Consider the following 14046-nt stretch of genomic DNA (forward strand, 5'->3'; position numbering starts at 1 on the left):
ACAAAATCCTACATCTAAGGTTGTCAGGTATGTATTGTGTAGTCTGAGTTTGAAACTAAGGTATCAAGAGGATGGCACTGCTCAATTTGACTTGGTATCATATTGGAGGACTTATTAGCGTTTTCTGCTTTCTCAGCTATTGAACAAGTATCAGTTGGGTACAGGTAATTCTCGTATGTGCAGCAAATGAAACGGGTGAACTCATTATTCTCATTCCTTTAAAATTTACCTCGGACTTGAAGCCATGGCTATTGGTAAGAAATATGTCTGTTTATCGTTGAATCCGAGGTGTTTTAACTCCCCAGGGACCGGTTTATACTCTATTATGATGCTTAGGGTTACAGTTATTTCATGGTAGTCGTTGATTCCGTATACCTTCCATTTTATTACCTATTATAGGGCTACCGCTGATTATATTGACAAACATTTTTGAAAAATTATGTTCCACCAAGTGCCTTTGTACTTGAGTACATAGTCTTTATCATCTTTGACATTCTCAACCTGTACAGAGAGATAGGAAAATTCTAATGTTATGGAGGCCAGTGACATCATCATTTTGCATGGGTTGGATTTGGTAGCTCATTATCTGATGACCTATTTTACCTGAAAGTGTCGCATTAATCATATTGCGTCCTTGTGGTGAGCATTGGCCTCACTTCGGTTGTGAACAAAATCATTTTTGAATCGGAATGTTGAATATTGTGAGCTCTTTCTTTGGACTCTGCAGTTTTCAAAGGGTATGAACCGTGTGGACTCAATATTTCTATGACTTATTCCCTGGGAATGTGTTTTGCAGATTTTTCATTAGGTTTTCTAGATCTCTGGAAGATCTAACGAATTCGGTTTTGAATCAATTACCAAAGTTTAGTCCGCGATTGATTTACATTCTAACGAATCATTTTCCTTCCTTTTTAATTGAAATTACATAATGTTATTTATTGCTTGAGAAAGTGTTATGTGAAAATAGCTTTACGACTGAATGCACTAATTTATATTGCAGGATGCATGACATTCCTGGGGAAGAGGAATCTATTTTCACAGTATGTAGCTTTACCCAATAATGTATTATTTCATATTGAGTTCTTATGGCCACATTTCTGATGGAAAATTCTCTTGGGTTTTAAAGGCAAGGTGACATATTTCCCGATGAGAACACTCCAAGTAGATTGTTTGCTGGGATTCCCTTTGCAGATCTACCAATATGCCACATACGTGCTTCACCAAACAACACTATCATAAGTGTTACAGATAGCAAAGGTATGTGTCCATTTGTATCCATTTTGGGAGTGGGCAATTAAGAGGATGTGGGCTGAAATCAATATGTGTGGGATACATTTTGTACCTAGATCTAATGTGTAAATTTTCTGGATTAATGTCAGTATTGGCGTTTTGTATGGTTCTTCATGAGATGATCTCATGGAAGGGATTTTACAGTGCCTTGACATGAAATGGGATATGTCTCCTATGTGGATGGGTGCTAATTAAAATGATATTATTGCCATGGGATAGGTATTAATTTAATATTCTTTTAAGTGTTTTTATTTGTGTATGGGAAGAAGGACCAAGAATTTAAAAACTAACCCAGCATTGCTTGATTTTTTTCAAATTCAGTGAATAACTGGGGTACTTAAGGATCTCATATGTCAGATGTTAATTATTAGGTCCACATATTATTCATCTGGCATCAGTAATCAAGGAGGTTCAGGCTGGTACCATACACTACTGCTAGGTTCTTCAGGGGTCAAAAAGAGTTTTTTAAGATTTTATGGACATTTATTTTTCAAGTTAAGAAACGTAAATTTTTCAGTAGTTGTCTCTCTGAATGGATGTTTAACTTGCTCACGGATTTATCGTCTCATAATGTTAAAATGCATTATTCCACTACAATAAATATACCTAATTTAAAGAACAAGGCAATAGTTGAAAAATGAATGGGATGTGATATCTAGGTTTTACTCTATCACCGCCTTGATTGTAATGGAGTGAAATAGTCCATTTGAGTCCTAGATTGCATTTCAAGCATTTTCCCTGGTTGCACTCCTGTATGTGCAGGTAGTCCTCGACTTTCGTACAGTTAAAAATTTTGTGCGTTCCAGATTGACACCTTTCACTTGACTTTCGTATGCTGAATTCGGGCTTTCAAACATTTGTCTATAATTTTTTTAAATTCCCACGGTGTTTACTGCACATCCCAATATTCAACTGTTTCGTATGGCAGTGTATGCTGACAATAGGAACATATACAATCGAGGGCAGTGCTGTCTTTAATCAAGGTGATTTTTTTGAGGAAGACACTGCCTGCTATAGGCTCCTTTATCACGAGAGTAAGAAAGCTGTAGTTCAGCCTTCACTGAAGAGATTTTTCAAAAAAGTTGACTAGACACCATTAAACAGTTTTCAATAAAATTAATAAATAAAAGTGCTTCTTTATAATTGTGTTTTTCTGTCAGAGTGTTGCTTAATTCATGTACGACAGTTACTCCTACAGCAAAGATATTGCACGAAATATCCGAATTCTGTATTTCTTTTGTCTTTCTTGAATAACATGTGACAGACATGTGATAAGGTCACGAGATGTCCCCCATCGAGGAATTTTGATGTAAAAATGTAAAGGTATCAAGAGTGGGGGGGTTCAACTATTGCATTTTGTTATGCTTCTTGATATGTCTTTTTCTCTATAGTGGACATTATAAGTGGATTGTCAACTTAAACACAGAGGAAGTTTTACTCGGAAACAACAGAATTGTTAAAAAAATTATTTTTACACTTACGGTGTAATTTCAAAAGAAATGACATAATGTGAGGAATTTTATTAATATATTATTAAACATTAGTTAATAATAAAAATCTGTGTCAAAATTAAGGTTTTAGCATGTATATTTTGCTCTTTTGGAACATAACCCCTATTTAGTATGGAACTCAATGGCTCCACTTTTGTACATGCTTTCAGGAGCGCATTGAGTGCAAAAGTCGGGGACTGCCTGTATAGTGTTCATGGGATTTCCGACTCCTCTGGGGTGCGGTAATTGCAATCTGGTGGTGTACATTGTACCTTGTTTCATTGCAGACAGGAAACAATTGACCCACCCAAACAGAAAAAGTGTTTGGGATATTATATAGGTGTTTTATGTTTCTTATTGAGTTTACATTTGCCCTTCCAATTACTTTGTCCCTGGAGTCTGTTGCTTATCCTACAGATATTTGAAACCTTGTTTGTGTACCAGAACAACTTTAGGTCAGAACAGTTTATTTATACCTCTTCGAGGCTTAGTATTGGCATCTTCATTTGTGGCGCACAATGTATTAGCAATAAAACAAATTGGATGTCAGTATTTCTTCTCCAAAACGTATGCATTGCATGAGATATATCAGCCCTTCAATATTACCAGCTGTAGTGTTCCGGAAATGGAAGATTTCCATTTCCAAAATATGCATAAATATGTTGTTGTGTGATGTCTCAGAATAGCCAGCTGTGACAAACTATGCCTTGGGATTTGCACCTTTTCACTTTCAAGAACGCCTAACCTTCCTCTTCCCCTTCCTATTGAACGAAAACATCCTGGTTCCACTTCCCTATATAATGGCACGGTGGAGATGCTATTGGGACTGACGCACTCAGGGACTCACTCAGTAACTCACAGTTGGAGTCGAACCTAAGTGCCTCGCTATCCACCCGTGCCATCACCAGCAGCTCCTCTCCTTCCCGAGACTTTTGGTAATGTTCTAAATTTTGGCTATTCTAGATGCACAAATTACTTATTATGCCTCAAAAACAGCTATCTTCGCTACGACGGAGAAATATATTCCCAAGTAGAGGGAGCTGCTATGGGATCCCCTCTCTCTCCGGTCATAGCTAACCTCTTCATGGAGAAGTTTGAAGCCGATGCTCTTTCATCAAGTGAATATCAACCGGTATGCTGGCTCCGATACGTTGATGACACTTTTGTTATTTGGCCACACGGGAAAGAGGCTCTTGAATATTTCCATGAACACCTGAATAATATTCATGATAACATCAAGTTCACCAAAGAAATCGAAGAAGATGGCTCCTTACCGTTTCTTGATGTTCTAGTAAGGAAAAGGCAAGACGGAAGCTTGGGACATTCGGTCTTTAGGAAGAAGACCCACACAGATAGGTACTTAAACGCGGCATCACACCATCACCCGCGTCAGAAGTCCTGCGTTATCAAGACCTTAAGACATAGAGCCCTTGCCGTTTCTGATGAAGATAGTGTAGAAAGTGAAATGGAACATCTTATTTCTATTTTAAAAGGAAACGGATATGCTAATTCATTCATTAGGAGAGCTTTAAGGGAAGTCAAGGCCCCGATGGAGAAAACAAAACCAAGTGCTTTTGCAGTTCTGCCTTACGTATCAGGAACAACGGACCGGATTGCTCGCATCCTTGGAAAAGCCAACGTTGAAACCAGGTTTGGCACGTTGAGGAAGATCAGAGACCTACTTCCATCCGTCATTGATGCTGTTCCCCCATTACAAATGGAAGGCATATATGAGATTCCGTGTTCATGTGGGTCTAGTTACATCGGACAGACCAAACGGAAGATAGTGACAAGGCTGAAAGAGCATGAAAGGGCGCTGAAGGCAAGGCAATGGGAAACTTCAGCTGTCGCCGATCATTTTATGTCGGGGCCAGGACACAAGATCCTCCTGGATGAGGCCAAAGCCATTGCAAGAAAATCTGCATATTATCCACGGCTTATTAGAGAGGCGATAGAAATTTCTAAAAGACCAATGAATTTTAACAGGGATGATGGATATAATTTAAGCCATGTGTGGAAGAGATACATTTCGAAAATTTAATTACAATATTCCACCTTTCATCTTCCTTTTTTTTTATATTAGATGTTTTAAAGAAGTTGGCTTTTATTTTATTTTTATTTTTATTTACTTTTTTAAATACCTTAACAGCAATGGACCAGTTTTTCCAACGGTATGATAGGTGTTTATATTTTCATTCTCCTGACGACGTTCCCAGTAAGTGGAACGAAACGTTGAGTTAAATATTAATAGCACGCAGACGTATTCCCGAAAATGAATTATAATAGTGCATCTAATCGCTGCGAAAACCTTAAAACTAAAATACTTATTGTATATTCATTGAATTGATTTGGAAACTGGGATTTCAAAGGGAAATAAACTTTGGGTTAAAACTTCAAATACTTGTGTGTGATTATTCGCTTCCCGACACCAAGGGCAAGAACCCGCACGCATTACACAGCAAACATTTGATCAAGATGTATTTATTATCATTTGGTCACATTTAGAACACCCTCCGTCACCAGAGATGTTATGTGTCCCATGGTACAGTGATGTTGTTGATGCAGAATAATTTTCTGCCCACATCACTACTACAATTTAATCCTTTATGCTGATTTTAATACATTCCTTGTAAAATTTTCCTGTAAAGCATTGTCTGATGTGACTGCAAAGAGGTTGTTATTGTACACCTGGTGTAACATTTAATGTTATACTCAGTATAAAAATGGTGACAACACAAACCACCAGGCTCTAGTGTGTGTTGTACCTTTAGGTGTTGCGGTGTATATATTATAAATCATTTCATGTGTTGTTCTTCACTTAAATGAAGCTATTGCATGAGAATAATGTAAATTGGCATCTTACTTTTTCATGTAAATTTTTTTGCGCTATTGTTATTGATGTAATACTTGCATTCTCTAGGTGGAGTTAAATTGCTTAGATCTTGTGGCATGGAAGGCTTCAAGAATACTAGAAAGGGCACCAATATTGCTGCTCAGGCCACTGCCATCAGTATAAGCACTGTAAGTTATATCCTGCTGGTAGTTTTCTTTCACCGTGGGTATTATGGTGTTGCGTAATGCTGAATAATTCCTTTATTTTTTGACAGGCTGCAGTGAACAGAGGTTACAAGACAGTCCGTGTCAAGGTTCAAGGGCTGGGACCTGGGAGAATGGTGAGTAATTCTTCTGCAAATTTCTCTCTCTCTCTCTCTCTTTGTAGGAAATATTACTCCAGTAAAAATGTTAAAATGGGAGTAAATTAAATTTACGATTTAAAAAAATTAAGCGAGGCATTTCAATCCATTTGCTGTTGTAGATTTTGCAAATATGGTGGACATAACTTTTTCATTAAAATTCAAGTTCATTCCCAACTTATTACTGTTTCTTCATCTGATACCCTGTGAATACCCGTTAAAAGGAAACTGAAAACCAGGAAAATCTGTTGTTGGATGATTGCATTCTCGTCTTTAGTTTTCTAGGAGGAAATTTTTTTTTAAATACTAGAGTTTCACAATTTCTGTCATCCTCTGGCATTAAAAGAATTTTAAGGGCCTTTCTCAGAAATTTGGTTGAATTCCTTGATTATCCTCTTCTCTGTTGACTCCCTTACATCAGAACTATTATATCGTGTCTCCTTATCACCACGCTCCCTACCTTCAAATGACTTATCCTATTTAACAAGGGAGTTCAAGCACTTATCGATTTTTTTAATCTCGAGTTAAGAGTCTTATGTTTAACAGGATTTTGCGGTGATGTATTTCTGAAAGCTTTTGGGCTACTCCATTTTTTAATTCCATAATCTGGTCAGGTTTATATTAATTAATTGTCGCTCCTTTTTCAATTAATCTCTATTATGGGTTTCATTTATGACAATGATGACACAAACATTTTATGTCGTATTGCTATGAAATAGTTAGAACAGAAAATTACTAATGAATCATGTCCGATCGATGTTAGGAAATTAAAATAATGGATTTGCATTGATGAAAATATGATATATGAACTATCATCATCATCAATCATCAATTTGGAGTGTGGTTTGACGCAGCTCAATCCACTTGTCAAGTAAGCTTTTAACGCTTACATAGCTATGATTGTGATATTACATTGATGAAGCTAAGTATAGAAGTGTTGGAATGGGCCGTCAATATTGATAGCACGGAGAGTTGCTCTCGCTTCTTTTGGTTCTGATTTTTTTACTCCTGGTTCAGAATGTAAACTTCATGAACTACAAAGCAAAACGAATTATGGTGTTTAAAATTTAGACTATTTATTCATAGCACAGGATTCACTAAAAATGCACAGCCTTTTCTCCCAATTCAAAATTCTCTTCAGGAAAGGGGCTAAAATTAATATTAACTTGACCTGTTTGTTGGTGCATGAAATGCAGTGGCCATATCAATTTTAAATTTAAGTTAGTTCTAAACTTGGGAGTAAATATTTTTTAGTTAATAGCTAGAGGGAAAAGGCCAGATGTGAAAATTTGGGCTGGGAATGGAGGGAGGAGTACACGCATACAGAAAATACTTATCAAGACAAGACTTTTTCTTCTAATATTAGGTGGTTGTCACTCTTTTTGAAGCCTTGTCCATATGGTTGTACCAATTAAATTAAATGTGTTTTCTTTTATTTGAAATATCCACGTCTTCATCTGAAATAGGCCAACAATAACATGTATGCTTGGAAACCACCATGCTTAGTTATTTTGAGAAAGCTTTATTGAATTCAGAACAGAATTAGGTTGTTAGGTCTACTTTTACATTGGTGATAATTATGAAGATACAGCTGACTCCCGATTATCCGGCTGCGGTTTATTTGTGTTGCGGCTTATCCGTGCATGAGTTTTACGTTTCTCTGATGTTTTCCGCAATCTTTATAAAAAATTAATCTGACGCAAAAGCAACCGGATATTTGCATTTTAATACAAAGCTACAGTGGGCTTATTATATCCATTAGAATCCCCTTTGTAAAAATATCATTTACTCAAAAGGAATGTTTCAAGTTTACTTGGACATCTGCTCTAGCATGCAGACGACGATCAGCGGCTGGGAAAAAACTCATGATTAATTTAAGAATATTCCTCAATGGTTAGCCAATTGCAAATTAAGGGAAATGTTGTCTACGATCTATAATTGTGTATTGCGCATCACAAATGCCCAATTATTGACGTGGCCTTGCGTTCATTTGAATACTGCCCAGAGGAACCAGAGATTTCGTCGCTCTTGGACATATTTATGCCGAGACTATTCGAGGTCAAGCTGGAGATGAAGGGAACAGTAGGAGTGAAGGCAGAGGGAAGTGGAAGTAGAGAAAGCATAAGTCATAGCCAGGCACTCGCCTGCGTAGACAAATTGCCAGAAGTCCAGGTTTTATAAAACCGCTGCACTGCATTGGGGTGATTGTGCAGCCATTACCTTTGCGGAAGCTCCTTGTTCATGTTATCTAAACAATGCGGTGCGTGATCATGTTCAGTGATTGTGGAACCGGGTCCCGCATTTATGGCATACCGGGCAATTTACGTGAGACGCGACTATGCAGCGTGGTGTCTGACAGTGTAGTTTCCGACGTCGCGCAGCGGTTTTGAAGCATTCCTGCAAACCAATTTTCTGAATCCGTGATATGGCAGACACGGGGGTGCGGTTTTCGGATATTTGGCATTACATGGAGCAGTAGAAATACAATTAAAAACGCGTTTTCATAGCTATAAAGATCGTGGTCAGGAAAAGATATCCGTAAATTATTTCTGAAAGCAACCTAAAATGATGGACAATGTGCCTAAATAATAATAAATTGTTTGAATTACATGCATTATGAAAAATATGAAATTAAAGTGAAAGTTTGTATTACTCGTGTTTTCTGATCCTTCGTGCCACCTCTCCCCGTTATTAGCCATTAGGATAATCGAGAGAATGCTGTCGTTTCTGTATGCTGTAGTTTGGAATTGGATTTCATTAATGTTATTTTTTCGCAAAAAATTTAAATTATATTATTGTAACTCCAACTTGACTTGAAAGTTGTAGTACAACTCGACTTTTTGAAAATTTTATGCTCGCACAGCTCTAGTAATAAATTTTCTAGATAAACCCTGACAGTCATGCTCACCATGTTTTCAAACATTCTTTTCACAATTGTTCAATTGATGCATTGAGTGCTGCCTCCTACCTTTCACCTTCATCTACCATTAATTAACATGCATGCACACCTTCTGACAACCTCTGCCCAAGTTTCCACTTCTCTTCTCTACCCTAGAGTTTATGCACCTCAAGTCATCCAAACCTTCCTATTCTTCAACATATGCATGTAAATCACCCACCAACAGGTGTTTGCCCTTGAAGATGACATAATCATTAAAACCGTTGTCAGTTAATGCTGTCTTTGCTTTGGGAAAACAAAATGACTTTTTTCCTTGAATTTAATTTTAGTTGATTGAAATAATTGATATATGCCTTGCTATGAGAAACAATTTTGAAAACACCAGTGTAACGTTTGTTTTTGTTCTATATATTTTTATGCGAAAAAATATTGCAAATCTTCGTGAAATTGAATGTACTTGTGGACCATGGTCATAGTCTGGTAGTATTTTGTCAATCATGTGTACACTGCACGTAATTTGAGCTCTGCCCAATTTCATCAATGTGTGTTGATGTTATTCGAAGTTCAGATATGTACCATTATTCAGTGATAAATTATTTTACCTAGATGCTAGTGGGAGGGGTATATAAAGAAGTGAAACCAGCATTTGAGAATTACATTGTATGCTCATTTACAAATATTGAAATCAAGGTCTATTTCTTCCATTTTTCTTGATTGTGGTCTTATTTACTCCTATTCACGTATTTTTTCAAAAATCTCCTACCTCTCTCTGGTGGTACTACTACTTACATCTGTTCCTTGTAAAGGCCATCGAGTGGTAATATTGGTATAGAACTGATGACTTCTCCTAAAGCAAGCCCAACATGACTGGTTTTACCACGCGATGGCAGTGATTATGCACAGGAGGATTTATGACGTAAAAACCCCAATTCATGGTATCATACTAGCAATGGTTAACAAGTTATTGCAGTGCTGTAAAACAAGAAGTTTAGGAAAGTGTCTTCACGTTTCACATTACATATCTGTTGGCAGGGAATCTGGAAAAACCCAAAATGTTACAACATTTAATTTTAAAAAGTACAATTGTGGATTATTTTATGAAATTTAAAGAGTTAAATAAGGTTAAAAAAATACAATGAATATGTAAATCTGTCCTCTTTCCTCCAAGTCTGCCACATGTGTGTCCACTTGCTGACAAAACAGTTGCTCCTTACTTCTACCTAAGATTACTCTTTCATTTGATTTTTCTCCTTCAAAGTATTAGAATGCTAATTCTTGAATTTACCTCCCTTCTGCCATTACCAGCTTGCTCTCTGTACAATTGCCAGATTACCCCGCTATTCTAATGTTATTTTTGACAGCTTTATTTTCTCATTGGGGTTCTTGTGCATGGCCTGCTCTCTATTGATATTACTAGTTAGATGTTGTCCACAACTGTTGATACTCAAATTATGTATCCGATGTATAGAATCAATTGATTAATATTTTGCTCATATTTCAATGCCTATCATTTCTTTAACGGCTTGTTATCATCTTGTGGTGTAGATTGCTTACTTCTCCATCCATGTATTATGGTCACCGCTCAGATTTGTACTTCACATGTAATGATGAATGTCAAGTTCTTTCTATTCTTCATAGCTATTCCTCAGTAAGTATTCAGATTATATCTTAGATAGTAGCTCTTCATGGTACACATCCTAGTGTACTATGTGATGAATTTTATGTTAATTTTAATGGAATAATTAATTTGACCTTTTGCAACAAAGTCACTTGTGATAATTTTTATGTTACTTGAACTACCTGTGGAGACTCTTTGTTTCAGTGTGTATCTCATACTTGACTTGAATGCTGGTAAACATTAATTATGAACTTTCATTGGACATGAAGTGGCCTAGCTTATTCAGGATTTTGTGTCATACCCAACTTAGTTGGATGCATGTCGTTATTTCGGTAGTACCTTCAGGTCTATAATGAGAAGGTATCTTCATCTATCGTTTTGTTATTAGGTGACAATTTCTCCTATGTAGTACACAGAGTGATACATCTAAGATTTATACATATCATTGCTTATGGAAAGACCTGTAGGCCATGGGCTGGACTTCTAGTGATTCTCATAGCTTTACTATGCGTTTTCTTATGCCTTTTCTTACATTCAGTTGCAGATAGTCCAAATTGAATATTAAAAACACAGGGAGAAACAGCAGTGTCCTGATGATGGTTATGAGACATAGTAACCTATTGAATTGAAAGGAAGATTTGCTCACTGTACACATGCTTTTATCTAATCCTGGTTACACGATAGATTGATACATACGGATTCCTATATGATTGCGTGAATGTAAGGGAGAAATTCACTATGTAACCACTCCAAAATGGGCCATTGTATGAGCAAAATGTGGGACACCTTCTAACTATGATTATGAATTGATAGAAATTGTGCTCTTGTTTCAGTAGGGAATGGAAATGACAGATTATGCTCAAGATTGTTTATGTTGAGCTTATGACAATGGTTAAGAATTTTTTTCTTATACCTAGATTTAATTATTACTGAAGGATTTAATTTTCTCAGCCCCTGGGAATCTCTGAACTAAATTATTAGGTAGGGGACTGTTGGCGTGGAAGATGTTAAATAAAAGATGTTTGAGGATAGTTGGGAATTGCAGAAAGCATCTCAATGCAAAGCAATTTAAACCAATAATTTCTATTGTTTAATTTCCAGCAGGTCATGATCTCCCTCCGTTTCTAATAATTTAAAGACTTAATGAAAATTTTAAATCCTCTCATCCATTAATTACATGAGGCGTTCAGAGGGGTCAAGCCAAAGAGGTGGGGCCCTGGCAAGTATCATGTAGTTTTTTTCCAAAAGAAACAGTGTAAAATCATGATCTAGTAATCTCAAATACTAGTCTTAACTGATCTTAAATAAAAATAATTAATCAGTAACAAATCCAATGCAATGAAGCATAGATTAATGCATTTACACTGAAAATATGCATTTTGAACAATCTCACGTGAGATAAGAGGGAGAGGGTTTAGCCAAATTATCAATTTCTCACCAAAGGGGGAGGGAGGGGTCGGAAAATCACCAAAATCACCTCACCCAAGTAATGGATGAGGTATTTGCTTTCTTCAATTCAACTTTTTCGTATTTTGGAGTATCAAAGTGAAAAGATGCACAAACATATTGTATTGTCTACTTATTTTAATTTCAAAACTACAACATTTGTTTCAAGTGGCTCACAGTCATAATCTGGTACAGAGATATTTTAATTACTGAAGTGTCTTCCAAAAATAGTGGGTGGGGGTCGGGAATGGATCAGAAGGAAGAATAGGGAAGCAAGAAGCATAGAAACATTGGAAAAAATCCATCGTAGGGACATGCAAAATAAATTGCCAGACCCACGTGTTGTCCTGTCACAAGGGATAAAAGGAAAGGTAGTGGAGAAATGGGTTGGGCTAAAAATCCCTTAACTGCATCTTAACCCCACTCCCTTCCACAAAAAGTTTTACCCCACCCCACTTGCTCTACTTCCCCTCCTCCTCCTTTTCTTTTATTCCTTGTGGCATGATGTAAGTCTGGAATTTAATGCTGGAATACTTGTCCGTACAATGGTTTCCCCCCCCCCCCCTATTCTATCTTCTGATTATTACCCTCCCTCCTCCCACTACTTTTGTAAGACATATGCATGTATCATATGTCAGTAACTGGAACATTTCTTTACCCAATGATGACTGTGGGCCAGTCAAAATATGTGTTGTTGTTGTTTTGAAATCAAGTAGACAGTTTGATATCTTTTTAAATGCAGGCGATATAACCCAGTCAAAAGATGCAGAATGCATATGTCAGAGATTCAACTTGATTAATATTAATTTTTAAATACAATACAGCAGACTCCTGATTATCTGGCTGCACTTTATCCGGGTTTTGGATTATCCGTGCATGAGTTCACGGTTTTTAAGAGTTTTCAGCGATCTTTATAAATAAATAAAATCTGACACGAAAACAACAAGATATTTGCATTTTTTATTACAGTGCTCAACCGGGCTAATTATTTCCATTAGAATCCCCTTCTTAGAGTGAAATTATTTTATCCACTTGCTGACGAGGGATGTTTCAAGATTACGTCTGCGACTTTACAACAGAAGTCTGTTCTAGCATTGTAGGCGATGATCAGTGGCGGGAAAAAACTCTTGATTAATTTAGGAGGATACTTCATTGGTTAATCGTAGTAAGTAATTGTATTAAGATTTAGGGTGTGTTGATGCTAGGTCATTTCGCACCTCTACTATATCATTTAATTTCAATGCTTCGATAGCTACTTCATTGGTTAATCATTTGGAAATTCAGAGAAATATTACTTACAAAGATTGTATATTTCATGTCGAAAATGTGCAATTATTGACGTGGCCTCGCATGTGGTTGAATATGCCCCAAGAGAACCAGAGATTTTGTCGCACTTGAGCAAGTTTATGCCGTTACCAATCGAGGCCAAACTGGAGAGGAATGTAATGGTAGAAGTGAAAGTAGGGGTAGCATGAGTCATAGCCAGGCACTCCCCTGGGTAGACAATTACAATAACCGCTACTGCGCGATGGCGTAATTGCATGCCCATTGCCTCCACGGTAGTTCCCCGCTCCTCTTCTCCAAGCATCGCAGTGCGGTATCGGGCTCAGTGATCACGGATCCGCATCCCGCAGCAGTTGCATCCGGGGCAACTTGTGCGAGATGCGACTATTCGGCATGGCACCTGTCAGTGTAGTTTCCGACATTGCGCAGTGGTTTTGTAGCATTCGCGCAAGTCACTTCTGAATCTGTGATCTCACAGCCAGTTTTTGGAAACCAGGTATTACATGTAGCATAGCGGTATCGGGCTCAGTGATCACGGATCCACAGTAATAATGAGTAGAATCACATTATCACTGTGAAAAATATCGCGGTCGGGAAGAGAAAGCTCTTAACGATTCTGGGAAGCAATCTTAATTAATAGATAATGTGCGTAGATAATGATAGATTGTTTAATTTACATAAATTATGAAAATTACAAGGAATAAAAGTAAAGTTTGGATTATTCATGTTTTCCGATTATTCGTGCCACCTCTCCCTGTCATAATCGGGAGTGTACTGTTTTGTATGAATGAGATGATGAGTTGATTATTTTTGCTGTTATTTAGA

At 37.1% G+C, this 14046-nt stretch overlaps 1 protein-coding gene across 5 annotated transcripts in view; it reads left to right on the forward strand.

Annotated features, from left to right (window-relative positions):
- Window positions 1–14046, forward strand: part of LOC124169436 (28S ribosomal protein S11, mitochondrial) — a 119875-nt gene that overhangs the window by 99537 nt on the left and 6292 nt on the right. For 3 of the 5 annotated variants that reach the window (XM_046548036.1, XM_046548040.1, XM_046548039.1), the window contains exons 2-5: window positions 1001–1040; window positions 1127–1257; window positions 5701–5801; window positions 5888–5953. In XM_046548036.1, the coding sequence (XP_046403992.1) occupies window positions 1001–1040; window positions 1127–1257; window positions 5701–5801; window positions 5888–5953 (338 nt within the window). Of the gene's footprint in view, window positions 1–176; window positions 255–1000; window positions 1041–1126; window positions 1258–5700; window positions 5802–5887; window positions 5954–14046 lie in introns of those variants that run through there. The other 2 variants (XM_046548038.1, XM_046548035.1) reach the window with 2 other exon arrangements.

This window comes from Ischnura elegans, chromosome 12 (genome assembly GCF_921293095.1).
Source record: "Ischnura elegans chromosome 12, ioIscEleg1.1, whole genome shotgun sequence".
Classification (NCBI taxonomy): Eukaryota; Metazoa; Arthropoda; class Insecta; order Odonata; family Coenagrionidae; genus Ischnura; species Ischnura elegans.